The 23,078-nt window shown below is 40.3% G+C and overlaps 1 protein-coding gene across 3 annotated transcripts in view; it reads right to left on the minus strand.

Annotated features, from left to right (window-relative positions):
- The window catches only part of MAPRE2 (microtubule associated protein RP/EB family member 2), a 169,454-nt gene that overhangs the window by 84,397 nt on the left and 61,979 nt on the right, over positions 1-23,078 (minus strand). The window contains exon 1 of one of the 3 annotated variants that reach the window (XM_032152521.2): positions 18,409-18,672. The exons of 1 other annotated variant lie outside the window; for it this stretch is intronic. In XM_032152521.2, the coding sequence (XP_032008412.1) occupies positions 18,409-18,530 (122 nt within the window). In that variant the 5' untranslated portion in view covers positions 18,531-18,672. Of the gene's footprint in view, positions 1-18,408; positions 18,673-23,078 lie in introns of those variants that run through there. One more of the 3 variants, XM_032152523.2, reaches the window with a different exon arrangement.

Raw genomic sequence — 23,078 nt, forward strand, 5'->3', positions numbered from 1 at the left:
TTGGCTGCATCTCATGCTTCAGGTTTGGCTTAAATGTCAACTCTCCAGTGAGCCCTCCATGCCCACCTCTGAAGTGGCCGCTTCCAGTTACTCCCACAGCTCTCTACTCTGCCCTCGGTGATACTAACACCATTGGTAATTATCTTGTTTATCATCTGTCCACTCCTCCTGCCCCCAGGATGTAAGCTCTATGAAGGCAGAAACTTTATAGAATATGTTTTGTTTACAGCTTTATCTCCTGTGTCTGGAACTGTGTGTGGCACACAGTAGGTACACAATAAATAAATGCTGAATGAATGCAAACAAAGGTGCCCCAAATCATACAAAAGGCAATTATTGATACGTGCCCCTAGTGCTACGTGAGATGGCTAGGAACAGACTAGGGTTGAGTGAATTAAAGGACCCTGTCTTCTATGTATTTTTTTTTTTACAGGTGAGTAGGGAAATGTCTGGAACACAGATACCAAATGCTCCCTAGCTGCCCTGCAGCTTAATGAGAGCTCTGTTCTAGGCATCAGGGGCACCAGCTTCTAGTTCCAGAACTATCTACCAGTTGGATAAATGTGGGCACATGTGTCTCAACTCTTTGGGATCTCCTTTTCTTCACTAGTAAAGAAGGGGAACTAGATTAGAAGTTGCAATAACTAATATTTATTGAAAACTTTCCACATGCCTAATGAAAGAGTAAAACAGGAATTTTCTCATTTAATCTTTGCAACAATGCCATGTGATCACTGCTGCTTTTATGTTATGTAGGAAAAGATACAGACTCAGAGAGGTTTAGTGACTTGTCTAGTCACAATTATTAAGTGGCAGAGCAGGGATTTGGACCTAGGACGAATTCTAGGATTCTTGCTTTTAATTAAGACTCTCCCTGCTCTTGTGTTTATGTCATGATATTAAGCAGGAAGAAAAAAGAATTCCAAGTGAGGACACAATTGTGGTCTTTAATAAAGCCATTTTGTCTTTTTAAATTCTACCAAGACCTCATTTTACATTTTCACTTTTTTTTTTTTTTTTTTTTTTTTTTGAGACGGAGTCTTGCTCTGTCACCCAGGCTGGAGTGCAGTGGCGCCATGTCGGCTCACTGCAAGCTCCGCCTCCTGGGTTCACGCCATTCTCCTGCCTCAGCCTCCCGAGTAGCTCGGACTACAGGCGCCCGCCAACACGCCCAGCTAATTTTTTGTATTTTTAGTAGAGACGGGGTTTCACCGTGTTAGCCAGGATGGTCTCGATCTCCTGACCTCGTGATCCGCCCGCCTCGGCCTCCCAAAGTGCTGGGATTACAGGCTTGAGCCACCGCGCCCGGCCTTACATTTTCACTTTAACCAAGATGATTTTAAGTTTCTGTGAAGAAAAGCTCAAAATGTAGAGATTTGGGTGGCTAGTTACTCAGTTTATCGCTGGGAATGATCTTTTGGCTGGCAAAGCTGCCAGCTGTAATATATAAGCTATGTTAATATCGTAGGAATCATCACATCGTACATTTCCAGTTACTACAGATTTGGGGTTCAAGTCTCTCAATTTGCTTTTTGTGGTAAATTAGTCAAAATGGACAGAGACCATGTACATTATACTGCTTATAATTTTTTCAAAGCTAATGAAAGACTTCAGATTGGTATCTTGACTATGTGTTTAGAAAAATCTATTTCTTAAAAAAAAATAGACAAGCCTCTCAGTATTCTACTCTTAGAGATTGGTGCCGACACAAAGGTCTGTATTTACATTATGGTAAAATTGAATTTTAAACTCATGAGAACATTTTGAAATGAAAATGGAAAATGAAGTACCAATAAAATTAAGCCTATTAACAGGACGAGGGAAGTACAGGCCAGTGGCAAAAAAAATTCCAGTGAATCTGACTCCAAAAGACATCCTTATGCCCCCAGTCGTATTTGTGCTTATCCACTCTTCTTAATTATTTCCATAGTAGACTCTGACACAGAATCAAAACTGAGAACTTCAAATTGGAAAACAGCACAACATTAAACTTAACTCCTTGGGTTCAGCTGGCAAGGTACTGATCTGCTTCTACATCAAACCCATGCTCCAACCCCAGAGAAGAAACTGCGAATTACATACAAGACGGGCTCTCTCCTGCACTTTATGAGGAGTAGCAAATGGAAATTTTGGTCATTGCTACAGCTGAGCTAAGATAAACGATGTTCAGCTAAGTTGGTGGAGCAGTGGGGAAATACTATCAAAACTAGGAGCATTATTTCACTACCAGCTCCCTAGGGCATCGTCCCCAAAACTTCTTTTCCCGTGTGAAATGATTCTCTCATTTCAGCCAGAGAATGGATTTCCCCATATCTTCTTAAAATTCCACCCCAGGATCAGAGTTCATCCTTCTTTTCCCTTCCCTATTCTTCTGGTACTCTTGTTTGGGCAACCAGATACCATCACTGTATATATTGTATATGGAACAGAAGAAGAATTTTTTAAATCAATAAATATCTCTATTTATTTACTAGAATGAAGAATGAACTGACAGACTTTTGCATTAGAAGTACCTAGCAGCCCCTGACAAAAATCAGTTTACACACACGCACACACACACACACACACACACACACTCCTTGCACTATCTCTCTGCTCTCCTTCTCTACTACCTTGTCACGGGTCAAACATCAAGTTACAACATTTCTAGCATCAGTGTAATATCACTACGATTTTCAAAGGGAAGTACAGAAACTGAGCATTCCAGTAAAAAGTAGATAAAAATTGTGCCATGTTCAAAACAAATCAGGTATAGAAATAACAGAGGGCATGGTGGCTCATGCCTGTAATCCTAGCGTTTTGGGAGGCTGAGGCGGGTGGATCATCTGAGGTCAGGAGTTCGGGACCAGCCTGGCCAACGTGGAGAAACCCCATCTCTACTAAAAATACAAAAATTAGCCAGACGTGATGGCACACGTCGGTACTCCCAGTTACTTGGGAGGCTAAGGCAGAAGAATCCCTTGAACCAGGGTGGTGGAGGATGCAGTGAGCTGAGATCCCCTCATTGCATACCAGCCTGGGCAACAAGAGTGAAACTCTGTCTCAAAACAAAACAAACAAAAAAAACAGAGGGGCAGATACATGGTAAGACCATGGGTTTGGGAAGGACAGTGGAAGCAGGGAAGCTTTTTGAACTGCAGTCTCCTCTTTCGATTCTGCAGTGCTATGCTATGAGGACTTACAGGAGCAAAGGACAAAATGTTTAATACAGTATACTGCAGTAGTTTAACAAATGTTAGGGATAGGGGTCACTACTGAATTGAGAATGTTTTGTTAAACTTGGGATAAAGACAGAACAATAACAATTAGTTCATAAGCATTCAAAGATAATTAAGAAAAAGGAAATTACCACAAGACCTAGTGAACTTTTTGACTAAATAACTAGAGATGTTACTATAGACAAAAATGTCTAAATAAGAAGGGTCAGTGGATGAAGTAGTTCTAGAGTAGATACCTGTGATAAAAGTTACCCAGTATTTGAGCCAATTTGAACAGATGAAATTTAAAAATTTGGTAAAGTGCCTCTCCATCCTGCCTCCACACTGAGTTTCTAGGTTCCTAGGGTTAGAGACTTTAAAAACATTTTTAAGGAAAAAAAGGTTTGAGTTCAGCAATTGAGTAAGAATTATAAGTTTTCTTTTCTTTTTTTGGCTTTCCAAACCTAAATCAAAAACTTGACAATCACACTGGTTGATTCAATGTCTCAAAGACCTATTTTACTTTATATTATTTCAGCTTTAGCTATTGTTATAATAATAAGCATAATAAACATTTAATATCACAAATATATTAATGGATTATGTATATTTAGATATGTATACATGCTACAAAGGATTAATTATTTAAAGTTAAAGTATTTCATTAAAGTTGGATGAGGCAAAGTAACAACAAACTTAAAGTAGGATGTTAGTAAAAATAAAAATCTACAATTTTTTTAAGATGTCAAAGTGCTACTGTTTATTCAAAAAGCCAGATTTTTCTATTAAAAAAACTATCCATTTTCACTAATGCAGAAAATACAGATAAAAAATAAAATTAAAATTTCCACTGTTCCATCACCCAGTTATAACACTCATATTCATATCTTCCTAAACATCTTTTTTTTTTTTTTTTTTTGAGACAGAGTCTTGCTGTGTCACCCAGGCTGCAGTGCAGTTGCATGATCTCCACTCACTGCAACTTCTGCCTCCTGGATTTAAGCGATTCTCCTGCCCCAGCCTCCCCAGCAGATAGGATTACAGGCTTGCGCCACCAACACCTGGCTAATTTTTGTATTCTTAGTAGAGACAAGGTTTCACCATGTTGGCCAGGCTGGCTGGTCTTGAACTGCTAACCTCATGATCCACCTACCTCGGCCTTCCAAAGTGCTAGGATTACAGGCGTGAGCCACCACATCCGGCCCTAAACATCTTTTATGTGTGTCTGGTAAGGGGTACATGTGTGTATGTGTTTCACACATACAGTTATTTATAAAAATGGGTTCATATGTATACACACACACACAACTGAATAGTGTCCCCGCAAGATTCATATCCACCTGGAACCTCAGATTATGACTTTATTTGGAAAAAGGTCTTTGCAGATATAATTAGTTAAGGTGAGGATATACTGGATTAAGGTGGGCCCTAAATCCAATGACTGGTTCCTTAAAAGACGACCATGTAAAAAACACAGATGAAGAAGGCCAGGTGATAATGAAAGGCAGAGATGGGCGTGATGAAGCTGCCAAGGAGCACACGGGGGCCAACAGAAGGCGGAAGAGTCAAGGAAGGATCTCCCAGAGCTCTTGGAGGGAGCATCGCTTTACCAACACCTTGGTTTTAGACTTCTAGCCTCCCTCATCACAACTGTGACAGGATCAATTTTAAGCCGCCTGGTTTGTGGTAGTTTGTTATGGGAGCCCTGGAAAACTAATACAATCCATATAAATGTTTGTAATAATCATCTCGCTTCTGTTAACATTTGTACATTTGTGAACTTTTTTCATATTTTCTTCACATGTAATATTTGCATAATACTTAATTGTATAGGTATACCACAGTATACTAGATTTCATAATTTTATTTTAACATCCTTAATTTCAAGAACTTTCACTTCGGTCATTTCCCCTATTTGGTTCATTATTATTTCAAGCCAATAGAACTGATGGTCACTTCATTGCGAATTATGACCAAATCATCCCTGTCTTACATAAAGAGATTTTCCAGTGTCTTCATGTGATTTTTCAGGGGCTTAGTTGTTCGCTAGTTAGAGTCCTAAAAGCCAAATGGACATCATCATCTGGGCTCCCTTGTTAACAGGAAAAAAAGCAAGTAATCATCTTATTAAAAAAAAGAGACAAACAAACAAAAAAAACCCCACACATCCTCGGCCATCGTAAACTAAGGGAATCACAGGATGTCCTGTCTATTAGTATTTGGCTTCCGTTCACGGCACATCCTCAAATCAAAAAGAACACTCACAACTCTCAAGGGATCCTTGAGTGGCTGTGGTCCACTCAGTCCCAACCAGAACACAGAGAATCATCTGACTGCCGCCACCATGGAGGCAGCGACTCACCTGAAATTCGGCCTGAAGCTTTTGGCAATAAAATGAATAAATGTTAAATGAAATACGTGGCACTCACGAAATCTAGTAGTAGGCCTAGGACATTTGTGAAATCATTAGTGAACTTACACTTTGCATTTTTGGATTTTGAAACATATGTAGTTAAGAAACTGGCTTTTAGCTGGAAAGATTTATGAACAGATTCTGGGAGCCAAGGATCCTCATCTTCTCCAAAACAAGGTCCCTCAGTCAATCCTTTTAGGCAAACCTATGACCTTACTAAGCTTTTGTTTCCCAGTCTCTAAATTTTACTTGAGACAATTTCTTCTTAGGGAGTTAGAGAAGTCAGGAGCGAAACAACAACAAAACTGCCAAATTAGATGGAATGGGAATGGAATGAGGTCAAGTTTGGGGATCTTCACCACAAAATTTTTTAAAAGGGGGGCATCCAATGCTTTGGCTATTCTTGGCAAAATTTTGGAAGCATGCAAATGGCTTCTTGTTACATTTATTTTTCCTCCCTCTTTTTATTTACTTAGTTTTTAAAATGTTTATTTTAGGTTTGGGGGTACATGTGAAGGTTTGTTATAAAGGTAAACTCATGTCATGGGGGTATGCTGTACAGATTATTTCGTCACCCAGGTATTAAGCCCAGTATCCATTAGTTATTTTTTCTGCTCCTCTCTCTCCTCCTACCTTCCCCTCTCAAGTAGACCCCAATGCCTGTTGTTCTCTTCTTTGTGTTCATTAGTTCTCATCATTTAGCTGCCACTGGTAAGTGAGAACATATGGTATCCTTGTTACAATTAAAGAAAAAAAAATTTCTATGCACATTTTCCTCTTAAATTTAATAGCAGAATCTAGCAAGAAGGGGACACACAATACAAAGAAAAGACTATCTTAATTATAGGGTTCTTCTCCACAGAACTAGAAGAGCATCTCCTATCTACCAAGACTACCTCCCAAATGTAACATGTTCATATAAAACTTCTAAGGTAGATGCAGTATTTTTTTTTCTCAGCTAAAATAATTATTCTGTTACTATTTTACCTTCTATTTACATATTAAATACTCTTTTTTATTTTTTATGAGATGGAGTCTCGCTCTGTTGCCTAGCCTGGAGTGCAGTGGCGTGATCTTGGCTCACTGCAACCTCCACCTCCTGGGTTCAAGTGATTCTCCTGCCTCAGCCTCACAAGTAGCTGGGATTACAGGCAAGTGCCATCACGCGCAACTATTTTTTGTATTTTTAGTAGAGATGGGGTTTCACCATGTTGGCCAGGCTGGTCTCAAACTTCTGACCTCAAGTGATCCACCCACCTCGGCCTCCCAAAGTGCTGGGATTACAGGCGTGAGCCACAGTGCCCGGCCTAAATAGACTCATTTAATATGTACTTACTGAGGATGGACCATGTACCTAATTGCTGTAAAAGTCATTGTGAACAAAGACTAGGTCTTTGTGTGTGTGTGTTGGGGGGGACTTTATATTCAAGTTAAGAATATAAGACCTGTACATATTAAAATACAATTGAAGACTATATTATTATCCAGAATATATGTTTATAATTCTATTTAAAAAGACAACCTATTTTTTTAAATGGAAAAAGATTTGAACATTTTACTACAGAAGACACACAAATGGCCAATAAGCACATGAAAAGATACCCATCATTAGTCATCATGAAAATAGAAATTAAAATCTCAATGAGATACCATTCTACATCCATAAGGATGGCCAAAATTTAAGAGACTGATAGTAAGTGTTGCCAAGGATGTGAAACAATCAGAACTCTCATACTGTGCTGCTAGGAATGTAAAAATGGTACAACCATTTTGGACAACTGTTTGCCAAACAGTTTCTTAAAAAGTTAAACACCAGCCATATGACCCAATCACTCCACTCCCAAGTATTTTCCCCAGAGAAATGAAAACGCCTCCACAAAGACTTGTATAACAATATTCATAGAAACTTTCTTCATAATTCCTAAAAACTGGAAACAACATAAATGTTCATCAACTGGTGAGCAGATAAACAAAACATGGTATAGCCATACAATGAAATACTACTCAGCAATCAAGAGTGATGAACTGCTGAGACACCCCATATGGATGAATCTTAAAATCATTGTGCTGAGTCAAAGTAGTCAGACACTAATGAGTGCATTCTCTGTGATCCCATTTATATAAAATGTAATCTAATCTGTGGTGACAGAAAGCAGATCACTGGCTCCTGGGGCTTTGGGCAGAGAAGATTTGGACTGCAAAGGGTACAAGGAGTCTTTTGGGGGTGATGGAAATGTTCTGCATCTTGCCTGTGGTGATGGCTTCAGGGTGGACACACTGCCAAAACTCTGACTCAGACACTTTAAATGGCTGCAGTTTATTGTACATAAATTCTTAATAAGGTAGATGAGGGGGAAAAAAGACTATAGTATAATTTGTTTGACTTTTTTCCAGGTTCAATTTGAACTTTTAATGAACATCTGCTATGTGCAAAGTATTGCACAGGGTACTTAGAACAAAAAGATTATAGATTTTTATCAATACAGGGTAAAAGAGTAGATTTAAGCTGCAAGCAATAATACTAGCTAACATTCTTTGAGGTATTTACTTTGCACCAGACACCGTTTGGCACACCTTATGTTCTGTAACATATTTAATCTGCATAAGAACCCTGGGAAGTTGGTGCTACTATTATTTCCATATGCACAGTAAGAAAATGAGGCTTAGAGAGGCTAAAAAAAATTTTGCCCTAGAAAGGGATGGAGCTGGGACAGAAAATAAAAGTCTCACACCAGAGCCAAACTTTGCCCACTATACCTCACTGCCTCTTCAAGCAACTTCCTGGCTGTGCACTTTGAGGACCCCAACTGGTCCTCCTGGAGGTTAGGAAAGGAGGTAGGGGACAATCCAGGTTCCCTTTTCGGTACAGACCAAATTTTGAACTGGAGTAGAGGTAGCCATGACATACTTATCATACAGGCTGGAAATAGGTACACGCTGACATCTTAAAGTCATTGTTATGACAATGCTATCTGCCTGTCAAAAATTTCAGGAGGAAAGAAATTGGCTTCCCAAACCCAAACTTATCAATTTGGCTTCCCAAATTGGCTTCCCAAACTCAAACTTAACAATTTACTGTGTATTCCAGGCCCCATTACGGGACTTGGGAGAGACTTGTTGGTCCTGTTTCCCTTCTGCTGCCAGACCCCTGCCTAGGCTAACACAGAGCTCTTCATTTCTTCTGTCCTTGGAGAACAAGTGTTGAAGGGAAGGTTTACTCTGCCCTTGAAAAGAGAGGGAGCGAGATGGGGTGGGGGTAGGGAGGCAGAGAACTAAACTCTCTCTAGAGGCTGGCATGTTCACCCCAAGAAACCCTCACCCTCCTCCATGCTGCACTCACTTCCCATCACACTCCATCTCCCAATGATCCTGTCTTCTGCTTCCTCCTTTTCTAGCAGAGACATTCAGCTCGTAAGTTCCACAACCTTTTTTATTTCAGAGTTGCTGACAGTGAGCAGGTCCCTATACTGAGGATAATATATTCAAAGCTTTGTTCTTCTTTGTTTTTTCTTAATTGGTCAGTCTCCCTGGGGGTTCTCTCAGTCTTCACCCAGACTCCTGGGTGAGGGGGCTGAAACAGAAATGCATGGTGAATGCAGATGGCTTGTTTCCTGGCCGTCATCACACACAGGGGTCACATGAAGGCCAAATATTGCCCAATTAAGTTCCCTAAGGTGGGAGGTTATGCTGAGTTGGAGGAGGACAGAGGACTGCACTCAGAGTGGCCAAAAAATTGGCAATTACCTGCAATCTCAGTTTTAGGGCCCCTTGCTGTACTTGATAAATGGCAGGAGCTTGATAAATGAGAAGAAAACAAAAATGCAAAGAGGATATTTTAAAATAATCCTCACAGAGTATTATTTTGCAGTTAGTGTAAGATTCACAGAGCATACTAAACAGGCTGGACGCATCACAAAACACACAGGCAGCTTCAATGTACTCTGGGGAAAATGAAACAAAATCTCCACTATGGATTGCTATGTGTGAAACCTCAAAGGGCTAAATGAGGCAGATGCTATAGGAGCACATTTCATTTGTGACTACTGATGTTTAATGTAAGAATGGTACTTGCATTAGGCAAATCTTTACTGTCATCCATGTGACTTCGGTAAGTCCATGAGTATCTATGAGATGTTTCCTAACATATTTCAACATGTAAACCTCATTAAGTTCAAACTGAAACTTATTTAATTTTAAAAACCTATGCTATTAAAGGGTTAATTGAAACAACACTGATTGATGAGGTAATGCATTTAGTTTCAGTTTAGAAAAAAAAACATAAAAAGGTACACAGTGATTAATCTTCCCAGTTCTTACCATTATTAGTTTATATCCTTTCAGTTTCTCTATGAATAAAGTATGAATATATGATCTCATTTTCACTTTTTATGTAATAGCATACTGAAATATTTTTAACCTAGTGATGACCAATACAAATATAAAAATTGGAGGAGCAAAACAGATAAATAAACCTTTTACTTTTCCTCGACTTTCTGAAAAGCAGAAATGAACTTCCTGCCACAAAAATCACTCAACAATGCCCAAGCTTGTGCCTCAAGGCTATATTCGTAAGACAAATATAGAGGTCATAGTAGGGTACACACACATTTTTACCTACACGCTCCATTTCTGAAAGCTTTTGAAAATTATAGGAGTGATAATTTTGCCCTTCCCACGTATCAACACAATAATCACAAAATTACTTTTATTCAGACAAGTATCAGGAAGACTTCTGAACCAATGACAGCCACACCTCAGCAAAAAACAAAACACACACCCTGTGTATACACTGGGGTCAGGTGTGGGAACCTCTCCATCTCACATCCCTCCCACCACTTACTCTCACCCACTGTCCAGGCCCCTGGAGGCTCTCATCAAGGGAGGGCTGTGCAATATTTATCTTTGTATTTCCAAGGGCCCAGCATGGAGGAAGGTTGGCACATTAAAGGAACTCAGTAAGTCTGCTGAAAGAAGGATTTTTGGCTTAAACTTTAATGTAACAATAATTGTGTAAAACCCAAGAGTGAGGATTTTAAAAATGACATTATTAGAACCTGAAAACACTTTCTGGCATTCCAAAATGATAAAAAGGAAGTAGATGGCATGAGGGAGTGGGGGAAGGAGCTCACTTAGCTTCACTTTCTCCTGATTTGCACGGCACCAAATGAAGACCTCGCAGGGAATCACAGAGGGCCCTTCAATGAGGGATACCACTGTTTATAATCAAAGTATAGCTGTGAACATAAGAAAGCCTCCCAGAGATGTTTTTTGACAAATTACCTGGCGTTTTTGACAAATTACCTCCCAGGGCTTTGCCAGGGTAGGCTGACACTAAATAAAGAACAAAAAATTAATGTCTTTAAAGCAAAACAAAACAAAAACAAGTGTTACTTCTACGAAAAATGAAATAGGATCTCAGAAATCTAAAGGGTGTCTCACATCAACGGCACCATCTTTTCAGTCATATGCAACAACAAACATTGGGCATAAGCTTCAGGATCAATTCTGCGCACAATTAAAATTTGAATTTCTATAAAAATTTGTATTTTCTGCTGTGTAAGTTTTTATGGATAGCCAAAATGCCTTTAGGAAGTATAATTTTAGAAAGTATAATTATATATACATATATGTGTTATATATAGTATTAACACATACTATATATGCCCAGTTCTCACCATTATTGTGTTATAGTATTAACACATATACTATATATACACTATATATAATAGTATATACACATAGTATAGTGTATAGTGTATATATAGTATTAATACATATACTATACACACATATACACATATAGTATATGTGCTAATACTATATATACTACGTGTATGTAGTATACATACACGTATATAATACATATATGTTACTACTATATATGTGTGAATATAGTATATGTATATGTAGTATATGTGTTAATACTATATGTAACACATATATAATTATACTTTCTAAAAGTATATATGTATGTGTATATATACTTTCTATAGTGTACGTACGTATAAATACACACACATATATATAGTATATATGTTAATACTATATAAATATATGATATAGTTTGGATGTTGTCCCCTCTAAATCTTGTGTTGAATTAAAATCCCCAGTGTTGGAGGTGGGGCCTGGCAGGAGGTGTTTGGGTCATGGGGTCGGGTCCCTCATAGCTGCATGCTGTCCTCATGACACTGAGTGACTTCTCACATGAGCTGGTTGCTTAAAAGTGTGTGGCACCTCCCCCTCCATTCCCTCTCTCTTGCTTCTGCTCTGGCCATGAGACATGCCTGCTTCCACTTCGCCTTCCACCATGAGTGAAAGTTCCCTGAGGCCTCCCCAGAAGCTGAGCAGATGCTGGTGCCAGGTTCCTATACAGCCTGCAGAACTATAAGCCAATTAAACCTCTTGCCATGTTGTCTTTCTGTTCCAAAGTCATTACTAAAATCAGATTCTTCCAGAATGGTCATTTTACCTGCTGGAACCAAGAGAGGCCTAGAAGTCACAGAAAGTTTGAGTTTTTGCCATATTTTCTTAACTAGATAAGCATTAGAGGACACCATCACTCAAAACTGTCAACTTGATCGCTTCATGTATTCATCACAAACTTCTGCTCCTTTAGAAAAGACAGTAATTCTTTAAGAAACTCTGTCCTGGTTCAAGTGAGTAAAATCTTAATTCACTTGGGGAGATCTGACACTGAAAACACAGTGTTTTTTTTTTTTTTAAGTAACCTACTAAGAAATTATTTATTGGTGGCCTATAAAACTCTGTTCAGTCTTTATCTTGCTAATGATTTATTTTCATTAAAGTAAATGATCATCTTTGGGGAGGCATTTTATAAAAACATATTTAGGAGAAATTTCTTTGATTTATGCTATAAGGCAAATGTTGCATAATTTCTTGCCTACGTGAATTGTAGGTTTCCACTTTGAGAGAATTCTCTCAATCTAATAATAAAGACCAAGGGCCAGAAACACTAAGATAAACAATCAGAATTTTAAAATGAGCTAAGAAACAAGATTTGTATGATACCAATGGGATGTGTGTGGAGTGTTAGAAAGAAAAAGGGCTGTTGGAATAGTGCTTCAGATATTGGCTAAGTTTGACATACTCAATGAACTATTACAGAGGCAGATGGCTGAAAGATGGCCCGAAGTCAGGAAGAATAAAACTGTTCTTAGATATATATTCTAACTTAATTCACTGTAGAAAAAAAGATACTTCTCACAGGAGAGAAGAAAATCAATTTGTCCTTTAAAGTGAAATAGACTAAAATAAGAAGTAAACACACACACACTATTTAGGGTAAATTCCATCCACTCTGGAGTCTGCCACCAAGGTGATAACCTTCTAACTGTCAGAGGAATTGGCCCCAAAGTCACAGGGAGTGTTCTGAGCAGTTTCATCAGCCACATCTGTACTTTTTACAGCATTAAATGCCAAGGGAAGATGCTTCATAATGAACCAGAAACCTGGTTCATTGTTTGGGAAGATAAGAATAGTGGCAGCTCTCCACCCTTGCCACTCCTAAAAGTTAGACTGATAGCTATGAAGTGGGCATCTGCAAATATAAAAGCCACTGTCTGAGCTAAGTACCAGTCTCATTATGGAACAAAGCTGCATTCATTGCTTCTACTCAAGGAAAGACATCCTGAGCCAGAGAACATCTACCTTGTCCTGATGTCTGCACATTAGGGGGCTCAAGCTCTGGCATGGCATTAAGTATTTTCTAGTGATTCTAGACCCACACAGTGGGGCATTGGTGGACCCCGTTTTCCTTTCAGCTCTCATTTCAAAACTGAAGATCCACTGCAGTAGGCATCTGTTTTCATTACACTATCTTCAGTCAATAAACTTTCAGTAGCTTCTTACTTCCAAGTTCCAACTACCCTACCTGCTTTTCAATGCTTTTATTTTCTACCACTGCCCAACACACCTGGCCAGGCCAATGAAAATTCTGCCTGATCCTAAAGCCTACATTCTTTTCAGCAAAATTTCTGGTTTCTCACAGTGTCTTTTAGCTTCCTACAGCATACTGGACTTCAGAGAAACCTTTTTTTCCCCCTTTGGGTCACTGGGGGTTCAGGAAATGCAAACCACTTTCGCTATCAGACTAAGCAAAATACCGACAACACTGTAAGTCTTTTACAAAATGAGCGGTTTTCCATCGGACTTTACTAGGACTCAAGATCCTTCAAGGGGCATCTAGCAGAGACCTTGGCCAGAGCAGACTTTCAAATATTTGTACAATTAATTAATTCTCTAAACCAAACAGAATATTTACATTAGTCCCAAATTTCCCCTTCCAATTAATCTTAGAATTATTCACTGCAGCTTCAAGAGGTCCCTATAAATAAAGAAAAGATGCTGCATAAGGAAATCAACCTTCTGAATTCCAGAGGACAATCTCACAGCACTGCTCTAAGATAATGCACTGTCAACAGACACCAACTACAGAGCAGGCGTGAGCCTCTCCCCAAAGCAAGAGAAGCCGGAAGACCATCCCATTAACAGAAGCTCTGAAAATCCATAAAAGAAGTTCCAGAGTTGGGCACGTACTAAAGCATCAAGTAATCTTCTGATTTTTAGAAACACTACGAAAAGTAGTAAGGACAAAAATCTTTATTTTTGGAAAACCTCCTTTGACAGTATTAAACCTAGATGATACTAACAAATACATAATAAAGACATGAACGTAGACTTTTGCAATCTATAACTGCTGTTTTGGGGAATGTGATGTGAAGTCTATGTTCTGACAAAAGTGAGCCATGTTACAATAGCCTCTACCGAATGGAACACACTTTCACAACTCTTTTATACACACACGTGCACAAAAACACACACACGCATGCACGGTATTACGATATTTCTCTTTGTTTTCCTTAACAACAGTATGTTTTTTAAAACTGGCAAAGCTGGATGTTATGGCCAATGCTTTAGGCTTAAATTTTAGTTTTGCTTTTCTTTGCAATCCATTTCCTGGGGCCAAGTAATTTTTTTTTTAAGTATTCAGAAACATGTGCTACTGTAGTCACATGCTCAAAACACCCATGTAGAAATAGTCCTCTAGACTTATACATTCATTCTTAAAAGCCTGGAGTATACAAACAAAGATGCAGTGGGCAGAAAGCCAGTTAATAAATCTCATTTCCGACTAGCATCTGCATGAAACAGAGCTATGGGGAGTATCCTCTCCAGGGAGATCCAGAGCACGACTCATTCGCTCTGTGAATTAAACAGTGTCACCTCGGATGGCCCACACCACATTTATTTTTTAAGCAGCTCTTAAAATACATAGATTTCTAGCATTCATAAACACAGTGAGGAAGCTAAGGCTGAGAAGGAGATCACATAGGAGTGAAAACATGTCTCTATGAGTCTGCTAAGCCATTTTTGTACTTACTCTTTTCAATCGGAATTACCAGGGGTAATTTTCTAAAGGAAACTTGCTTTTCTAATCAAGGTGCACGCTAGTTTCAATAATGAGCTGCCGCCCACTCTGTTCCATGCTGTGAAAATGGGCTTTGTTTACACTATCAGATACCTGGGTTAAAGAGATGTGGGTCAGGAACCAAATTTGACTTACTTATGAACAATATGGTGCAAATGCTATAACAGTAATGTCTCCTTCTCCAAAGAGTGACTGCTTGCCCACTAACAATGCTCAGGAGAGCCACCCTATCCTCTAGGAGTTCTCTCCTCTTCTCACCTGTGCTGCCAGCAAAGTGAGACATGTTCTTTTCCAAAAGCCCCTGCAAGAGCCCTTTTTCAGTAACAACGGTATTCTTATGTTACATAGCTCTTTTAGGAAATTATTTGTTTTAAATATTGAGTTTAGCCTCACAATATCTCTCTAAGAAAGGGGGCTAGATATTTTTATATATAACAGGCAAAGGTAGAAAATAAAGCCTAAGGCTGGGTGCAGTGGCGCATGCCTGTAATTCCAGCACTTTGGGAGGCCAAGGCGGGTGGATCACTTGAGGCCAGGAGTTACAGACCAGCCTGACCAACATGGTGAAACCCCATCTCTACTAAAAATACAAAATTAGCTGGGCGTGGTGGCACATGCCTGTAATCCCAGCTACTCGTGAGGCTGAGGCAGGAGAATCTCTTCAACCCGGGAGGCAGAGGTTGCAGTGAGCAGAGATTGCGCCATTGCACGCCAGCCTGGGCAACAAGAGCAAAATTATGTCTCAAAAAAAAAAAAAAAAAGAAAGAAAAGAAAAAAGAAAAGAAAAAAAAGCCTAAGATAAAGACCTGTGGGGCGCCTACCTAGAAGTCAACAAAGGATCCAGTTAGAGAATTCCCTCTGATCTTGCCAGGGAACTGGGCTCACTCAACCCAACCCCACCATGAGGGACTCCACCCAGAACTTCCAGGCACATCTTCATTGTTGAGGGCTATACCAAACTTACAGCCAAGGCAAAACTTTTATTTGGTTAAATCTCTACTCTAGCTTTCAAATTGCCTTCCAAGTTTCCTCAGCAGTTAAATGGCTATATTATTCCAGTCTTGGGATGCCAAAATAATGATGGAATGCTTCCTGGATAGAAAAATGTGTCACATTTTTCCTTTTCCTATGCCCCTCCAAAAAAATAAGTGGTAATTATTACACTGGACATCCACTTTGAAAGAAAAACAGACGAAGGAAAACATCCAATGTGTCTGTCTCCATGTGCACTCTTTGTATAACACAAGACAAATGCAATTTGAGAGGCTTCCTTCTTCATTTAGCCTATGACACCTCTCACTATATCATCCAGTAATCCTATTATATCAAATACAAATGCAGTGATGCTCTTAGGGACGTAAGAATTTGTTCAGTAAGATCTTTATTAAAATTCAGTTTTGTTTTTTACATAATTTTGAATGCCATTATAGGGACTCAGAAAGCAAACTGGAAATAATTTAGGAAATGCAAATAATAGCTTGGGTTGAATTAAAGAGGTAAATAAAATTTCATTTTAAAGCAATAATCTGTCACCAAAACATAACATTTAACCTTTCTGTCAAATGATTTTCCATTGCCATTTCAAGTTAGTTTACATGAGTAATAAAACCCAACCAGGCAACTTCCTTTGGCCCATGGGGTAAAATTCGAATTCTGTCTTAAAAGCAACTGCTACCTACACAGCAGGGATTAAATCATTTAGAAAATGAAGGCTTCAAATTTATTTTCTATAAAAAAAGTTCAAACTAGTGAGATTTAAAATCACTTCAAGTTTTTTGGTTTTAGATTCTATTTTTAGGCTTTGGGATGGTCACAGAGGAAAAAGGTGGAGGAGTAAGAAGAGAAGAGGCCCAAATTTCCAATCACAGGGTCTCTGAAACGAGAGCCCCAGAAGTTGTGGACCAATTTTGATTTACATTAAGAGAATAATAAGCACTTGAAATCTGTAAGAATGCCATATCAACACATTAGTTGGAACCATAAGGCATGAGATTTTGGTGACCTCATGGGCACAGCCAAAATTAACTCCAAGTATTTATGTAACTGCCAGAGATGACAGGGCAAAGGTTGCTTATAATTTTTTTTTTTGAGTCAACAAATAGTGCATTTCTTTGGCCAAAGAGAAAGGAAGTAGGGTACTTTCTGGTCCTATTTTGTGATATGCAACATTTACACACACAATATTCTACCCATAATACCATCTGAATGTTTAGATGACGGCTCTAAAAAGGAAAAAAAGAGTTATTTCCTGTTGCTCATTAGCTGAGAGGATGCGCTTTAGAGGTATGTGTGCTCTGCCTCAAAGCAAAAGCATTGTTAGCGTTTATCAAGGTAACATTTAAAAATAACTACCCCAGTACAAAAGAACTTCAGAGGAAATATGACCGAAGCTATCAGTCTCCCTTCAAGTCTGGCCTTGAGCTGCATAAGACTCTAGCTGCATTCTCCATTACATTGTTATCCTTATCAAACAATGCAAACAATTTTAATGAGCTTATCTACTGGAACATATTGCCAGATATGTTAATGTAAAAATGATGCCAACCGTACAGGCCAACTCATTAATCAAAAGGTTCACAATACAATGACCAAGATCAGTCCCATCCTCAAAACAGACCTCAGCAAAAGACCAGGAATCACCTTCCTACTGTAAATAAGAAAGAAAGGCTCCCCCACCCAAGCGGTGGCCATAAACTCCTTAGAAAATGCATAACAGCGCCCAGTTTTTTCAAGTCCTTTGCAGTCCAGTCTCTTTCTAATAAACCTAGGGTTCTATGGAGAAAATTTTGGTGAATGTCTGACACTATGACCTCTGCTGTCAATCCCTGCACCAATCAGCGAGCAGAATTCTTACAAAGCTCCATCAATCTGGCGGTTTAACATCACAGACTGCAGCTTAATCTAGAGGATTCCATCTTTCCTGCACATTCTCCAGGTTAAGCGCAAACGTTTTTCTCCCCATCCTGCCGTTTTCTGCCTTTTGGCACAGCTACCTAATGGCTCCTTTAAAATCTAAAAGGGAAGGAGGAAAGGAAGTGCTACTGCCTGTCTCCCTTTGGACAGCGGGGGAAAACAGCATGCATTTTTATCAGTGTGGAAGGAAAGAGATGGAGGGAGACCCCTCGAAGGCAGCAAACCTATTCACAAAATGCTTTCCATCTGCAGTCGCGGAGCCTCAATGCAAACCCAACATGACACATGGAAACAGATACCAAATAATCACAACCGCCTTCACAAATGCATGCCTGCAGTAGGGGTCGCAGGCAGTGTCTGCTCCATTATATAACGGGCTGGATTTCCGCGCGCCCTCACGGCGGTCCCCGGCGCTGCTCTCGTGCCAGCCCCATTACCTGTAGGAACGCTCCCCGCGCACTGTGTGCTTCCGGAAAGGAATGATGGTCCCGTTATTATCCTGGATGATGTCGTTGTTGTTCTCGCCATTTGGGGACAGGGTTTGGGTCGGCCCAGGCATTGGCGCACTCCCGAGAAGGGGAACAAACCGCTGTGGGCTGGCTGGTGAGGAAGGTGGCTGCGTCTTCCCGCTCGCTCGCCTGCTCCGCACGGACCGTGCCTGCCGCCTGCTCGCTCACTGCCTTCTCCTAGCTCCCGCTCGCGCCCCGCCCTCCTGCGGCCCCGCCCTCTGGCAGCTGACGTCAGAGCGCCGGCAGCAGCACCCTGGTCACGTGGCCGGCATGTCGCCATGGCAACCCGCTAACTCATCACCTCGCCTCAATTCGCACAGGGCCGCGGCGTGACCACGCCAGCAGCTCCAGGCAGGCACCGGGGCAGGCCTACATCTGGCATGTAAAACCCCAGGCCACCCTGCAGCCCCCCTCGCAGACTCGCCTTGTCTGAAAACCAGCTCTTCCTCTAACCATTTCCTTTCCGACCCGTGCTCCGACTGCAGCTGTGTACACAAAAGAACGATTCAGGCAAAGGGGTGTGGGAGACCCTTTAACTCCTTCAATACCAAGTTTTCATGCCATGACAATTAAACTTGGTCAGGTTTCAGAAAAACCTAAAAAGGACCTGGTGGCCAGCTTGTAGAAAAGGTATCAGACTAAGAAGTTAAAATTTCTGCCTTTCTCCCTTTCTCCAAACAGCAGCAACCATCTCCCCAAAACAAGCCAAAAAGCTAAAAACCTACAAGGAAGCTGTATTTCCTTCTAATCAATGTAGCCTTTAATAATGTGAGGATTAAAGATGGCAAATTAAGAGATCATCTGTACAAAGGAATCCCCAAAGAGGGTTTTTCTTTTAAAAAAAGATAACCACCATTTTACCAGTTACCCAAAACCCTCCAATTAAAATTCTTTATGCTGCCTTCTGATACAGATCATTAATTCGTTGCCATTTATTCTATTTCCATTTGAATTACACAAGTGATCACCTCACTTAGTATTTGAAAGTGCTTAACATTCAAGCTGTTCTATATCCTTCTAATGCAGCTTTCAAATATATTGGCTATGTGACAGATACTATTATTATTCCCATTTTAAAGATGAGTAAACTAGTAAGATTAAGTAAATTGCTTAAGGTCACACAGCTAGGAGTGGTGAACTGAAGCTTCCAAGTGACATGCTTTTATCAATGTGACTGGACAGTAATGATCTGTAATATGAGCTCAATAAATATTATAAATCAAGGTAAGAGTCGAGTACTTCCAAGATGACTGTTGTGAAAAGATAACTGTGAACAGAATTGCTAGCACGGTGCAGTCTACGGATTAGATTATAAACTCAAAAGACCCTGCACGTGTTCAGTACTGTCCTCCAGAGAGGAGAGATTTTTTTATTATTTTTTTTTTAGAGGCGGAGTCTCGCACTGTCACCCAGGCTGGAGTGCAGTGGCGCAATCTCAGCTACTGCAACCTCTGCCTCCTGGGTTCTAGTAATTCTCCTGCCTCAGCCTCCCGAGTAGCTGGGATAACAGGCGCACGCCTCCACGCCCAGCTAATTTTTGTATTTTAGTAGAGACAGGGTTTCACCGAGTTGCTCAGGCTGGTCTTGAACTCCTGAGCTCAGGCAGTCCACCTGCCTTGGCCTCCCAAAGTGCTAAGATTACAGGCATAAGCCACCACGCCCAGCCAGGAGAGATTTTGAAGGATTCTTTGCTTATCAGCAGTGGTCTCTGACCTTTTATAGGGTGAAAAGGGAAGAATTGGGGTGTAAAAGATACAGCATAAATATATGTGTCATAAAGTGTTAAGCTATGATTCACTCCTTCACGTCACTGTATGGTTTATCAGCTTTATCATTTTGTGATACAGATATTAAAAACAAGTAAACACTTTGTCATTCCTGACAATTCTTCAGCATATGTCCCTGGTAATAAGTTATTTCTGGTATCAAGTTTCTGGAATTAGAATCAAATGTTTTACAACCCAGATGGTAATGATAATCTCAAACAAGGGGCCCTACTTTTTTTCCTTCCTATTTTATACTTTCCTCTTAGGCTATTATTTTAATTTTATCTTTTGCTTCTCCAGTTAGTCCACAGTGCACAAGTTGATTCCTTCATCCACATCTTACTTTACATAAGATTTTTTTCTTATACAATCAGATCCAATTCTGACCTAAGACTTACAAGGTACACAGATGAATATCTAAATACCAAAGATACACACCAAGCTTCACATTGCACTGTGAGCTAAAGGAGCATGAGAGTGTAGTCATTCTTGCAAAGACCTATGCTTCCTCTTACTGTTTCTGTTACTTGACCTGCTGCTGTCAATTTCCTTACTAATTTGCTCCCTTTCACAAAACTTCCCCTTTTTGGGGGGACAGTCTGAAATTGAAAGGCACAGTCTACAAATCAAATATTTAATGTCCTCAGAGTATGTTCTCAATCTGGGTTCTTCAGTACAGATCACTTTTCCATGATCCCATATTTAAGTAGTATGTAAAACATAATTTGTGTCATTGTGGGGACTAAACTTGTCAGAATTTGAATGCATAGTTCATTGATCATACCAACTAATTTTGTGGAGAGAACACACCCACTTTGTTTCTAGTCTGCTCATGAAGGAAGGGATGGGATGATGGCCAAGAATTTGGGCTGATGGTCTAAAAAGGGAGGGGCTGTGAGTCAGGTGAAGGGCCCCAAGGGCCCTGTAAATCTTCCTCTAAGACTGTTCTGAGCCACACTACTATAAAGGGACCCACAGAACTCCAGAGACCAGTGATTACCCTCTGAGATGCAGGGGTAACAGGGGTAATAATTTGAAAATATTAAACAGATGTGTTTTCGTTCCTCTCCTCATAAATCAGGTTACCTGGCAGCCATTTTCCAGCTAAGCCCCAGGGAAAAGGGAGGGCAAATTCCACTTTGGGAAGCAGAATGGTATGATATAGGGAAAGTACAGAAAATTCCGGAAGGATGAGGGAAGAACTCACTCCTTCCAGCCCCAAGTGAGGGTAGAAAGAATGGATGAAGGCAGAATAAGGAAGGGCCTCCCAGCTTCAGGTCTCCAGGCTCAAATCCCAGAAGGGAGACATTGGATAGGCTGAAGGCAAAGCCCAAACCTAAGGGACTTCCTTTTGCATCATTTCCCATTTGATACTCTAGGAAACCACTGCCATAAAGAGGGTCTCCCCAACACCAAGCAAGATGTAGCTTCATCACGGTAAAGACTAAAATCGGTGGCTTAGTATGGTTAAGGAGAGGGTAGGCTTAGGCTTAAATTTCACTCTCAGACTCTTCTTTTGCTAGCATGCAATGTAGAAGGTATCTAGAAGTTTCTGTCCATCCTATAAGGGGATAATCAGGAAGTGGAACAGATGTTGCTATCGGAGGGCTGAGTTTGTGATGGTGGTGGTGGTAGAGGGTGTCACGAGGGAGTGTCTTTACAGCAGAGGTGAAGTGATATTTAAGTGGGTCCACAGGAGGGAACATATAAGGCAGAGCCCAAATAGGAGAAATAGCTAGCTCTGAGGAATCTACACAGGGCAAGGGCCACATCTGTAGAGAGAGAGCTACTACAGCTGTAGGGGTCAGCATAGACCACCAGCAGAATGCCCATGGATGAGATCAGACCAGTGACTCCTCAGCAGACTCAGATATTACAAGCCCAAGAACCAGCGTGAGACCAGGAGGCCCCTACTCTCCCAACCCTCTTGTGCTCCTATAAGCCCCACTCACCTATTCCTACAGACATCATCTTGCAGAGGGGCTGGGGAAAGGAAAGATATATAGAGACCGAATAGTCACCCAAGAGATGAAGCCATCCATCCAAAGATGGTCTAAAATGGAAGAGGCTGTAATACTGTGAACTAGCAAGTTTAAGACTATTTCCGGTTCCCCACTACCCAGCAGGGTAGGGAGAATTACCCAGGTCATCCTAAGGAAAAAAAAAAAAAAAAAACTAAGCTAAAATGTGTTTCTACATATGACTGTGGATTTAGGTTTTGTCTTATGTACACGGGCATATCTAAAATAAAGCATGTGCTGACATATCTAAAACAAAGCATGTGCTGACCATTGCCCTTCACCTCCAACTGCCTATTGGAAAATAACTCCTGTCACCAAGCATCAGCATTAAAGAGGGGGCCTGGGTCCTGGGCTTGACTTCACCAGATGCAGGTTCTATGACCTTGGCAAGTTACTTTGTATCTCTAACATTTAGTTTCCTCATCCATAAAGTAGGGTAATAATGCTGGTTTCTCCACAGTGCTGCTGTGGAGATGGAGATTAAATTATATAACGTATTTAAAGCACTTAACCCAGTGACTATATAGCAAATGCTCTTTAGTGGTAAATGTAATTTTTAAGTAATATGTTAGGCATATCCTAAAACATTCATTCATCCATTTGAAACTTAAAACTGGCTTCCTTGTATACTAGGAGCTGGTAAAAAAAAAAAAAAAAAGAAAAGTCTCAGGCTTTCACTTCAAGGAACTCCCAGTGTTGTCGGTGAGGAAGGGTAAAAATAATTGTCAATTATGATTACAACACAAGTGCTATAGCAATGGTGCAACATAGGTGGGATGGGACCATCGAAGGTGGGCACCTAAGTCAGAAC

This window comes from Hylobates moloch, unplaced genomic scaffold, assembly GCF_009828535.3.
Source record: "Hylobates moloch isolate HMO894 unplaced genomic scaffold, HMol_V3 SCAFFOLD_5, whole genome shotgun sequence".
Taxonomy (NCBI): domain Eukaryota; kingdom Metazoa; phylum Chordata; class Mammalia; order Primates; family Hylobatidae; genus Hylobates; species Hylobates moloch.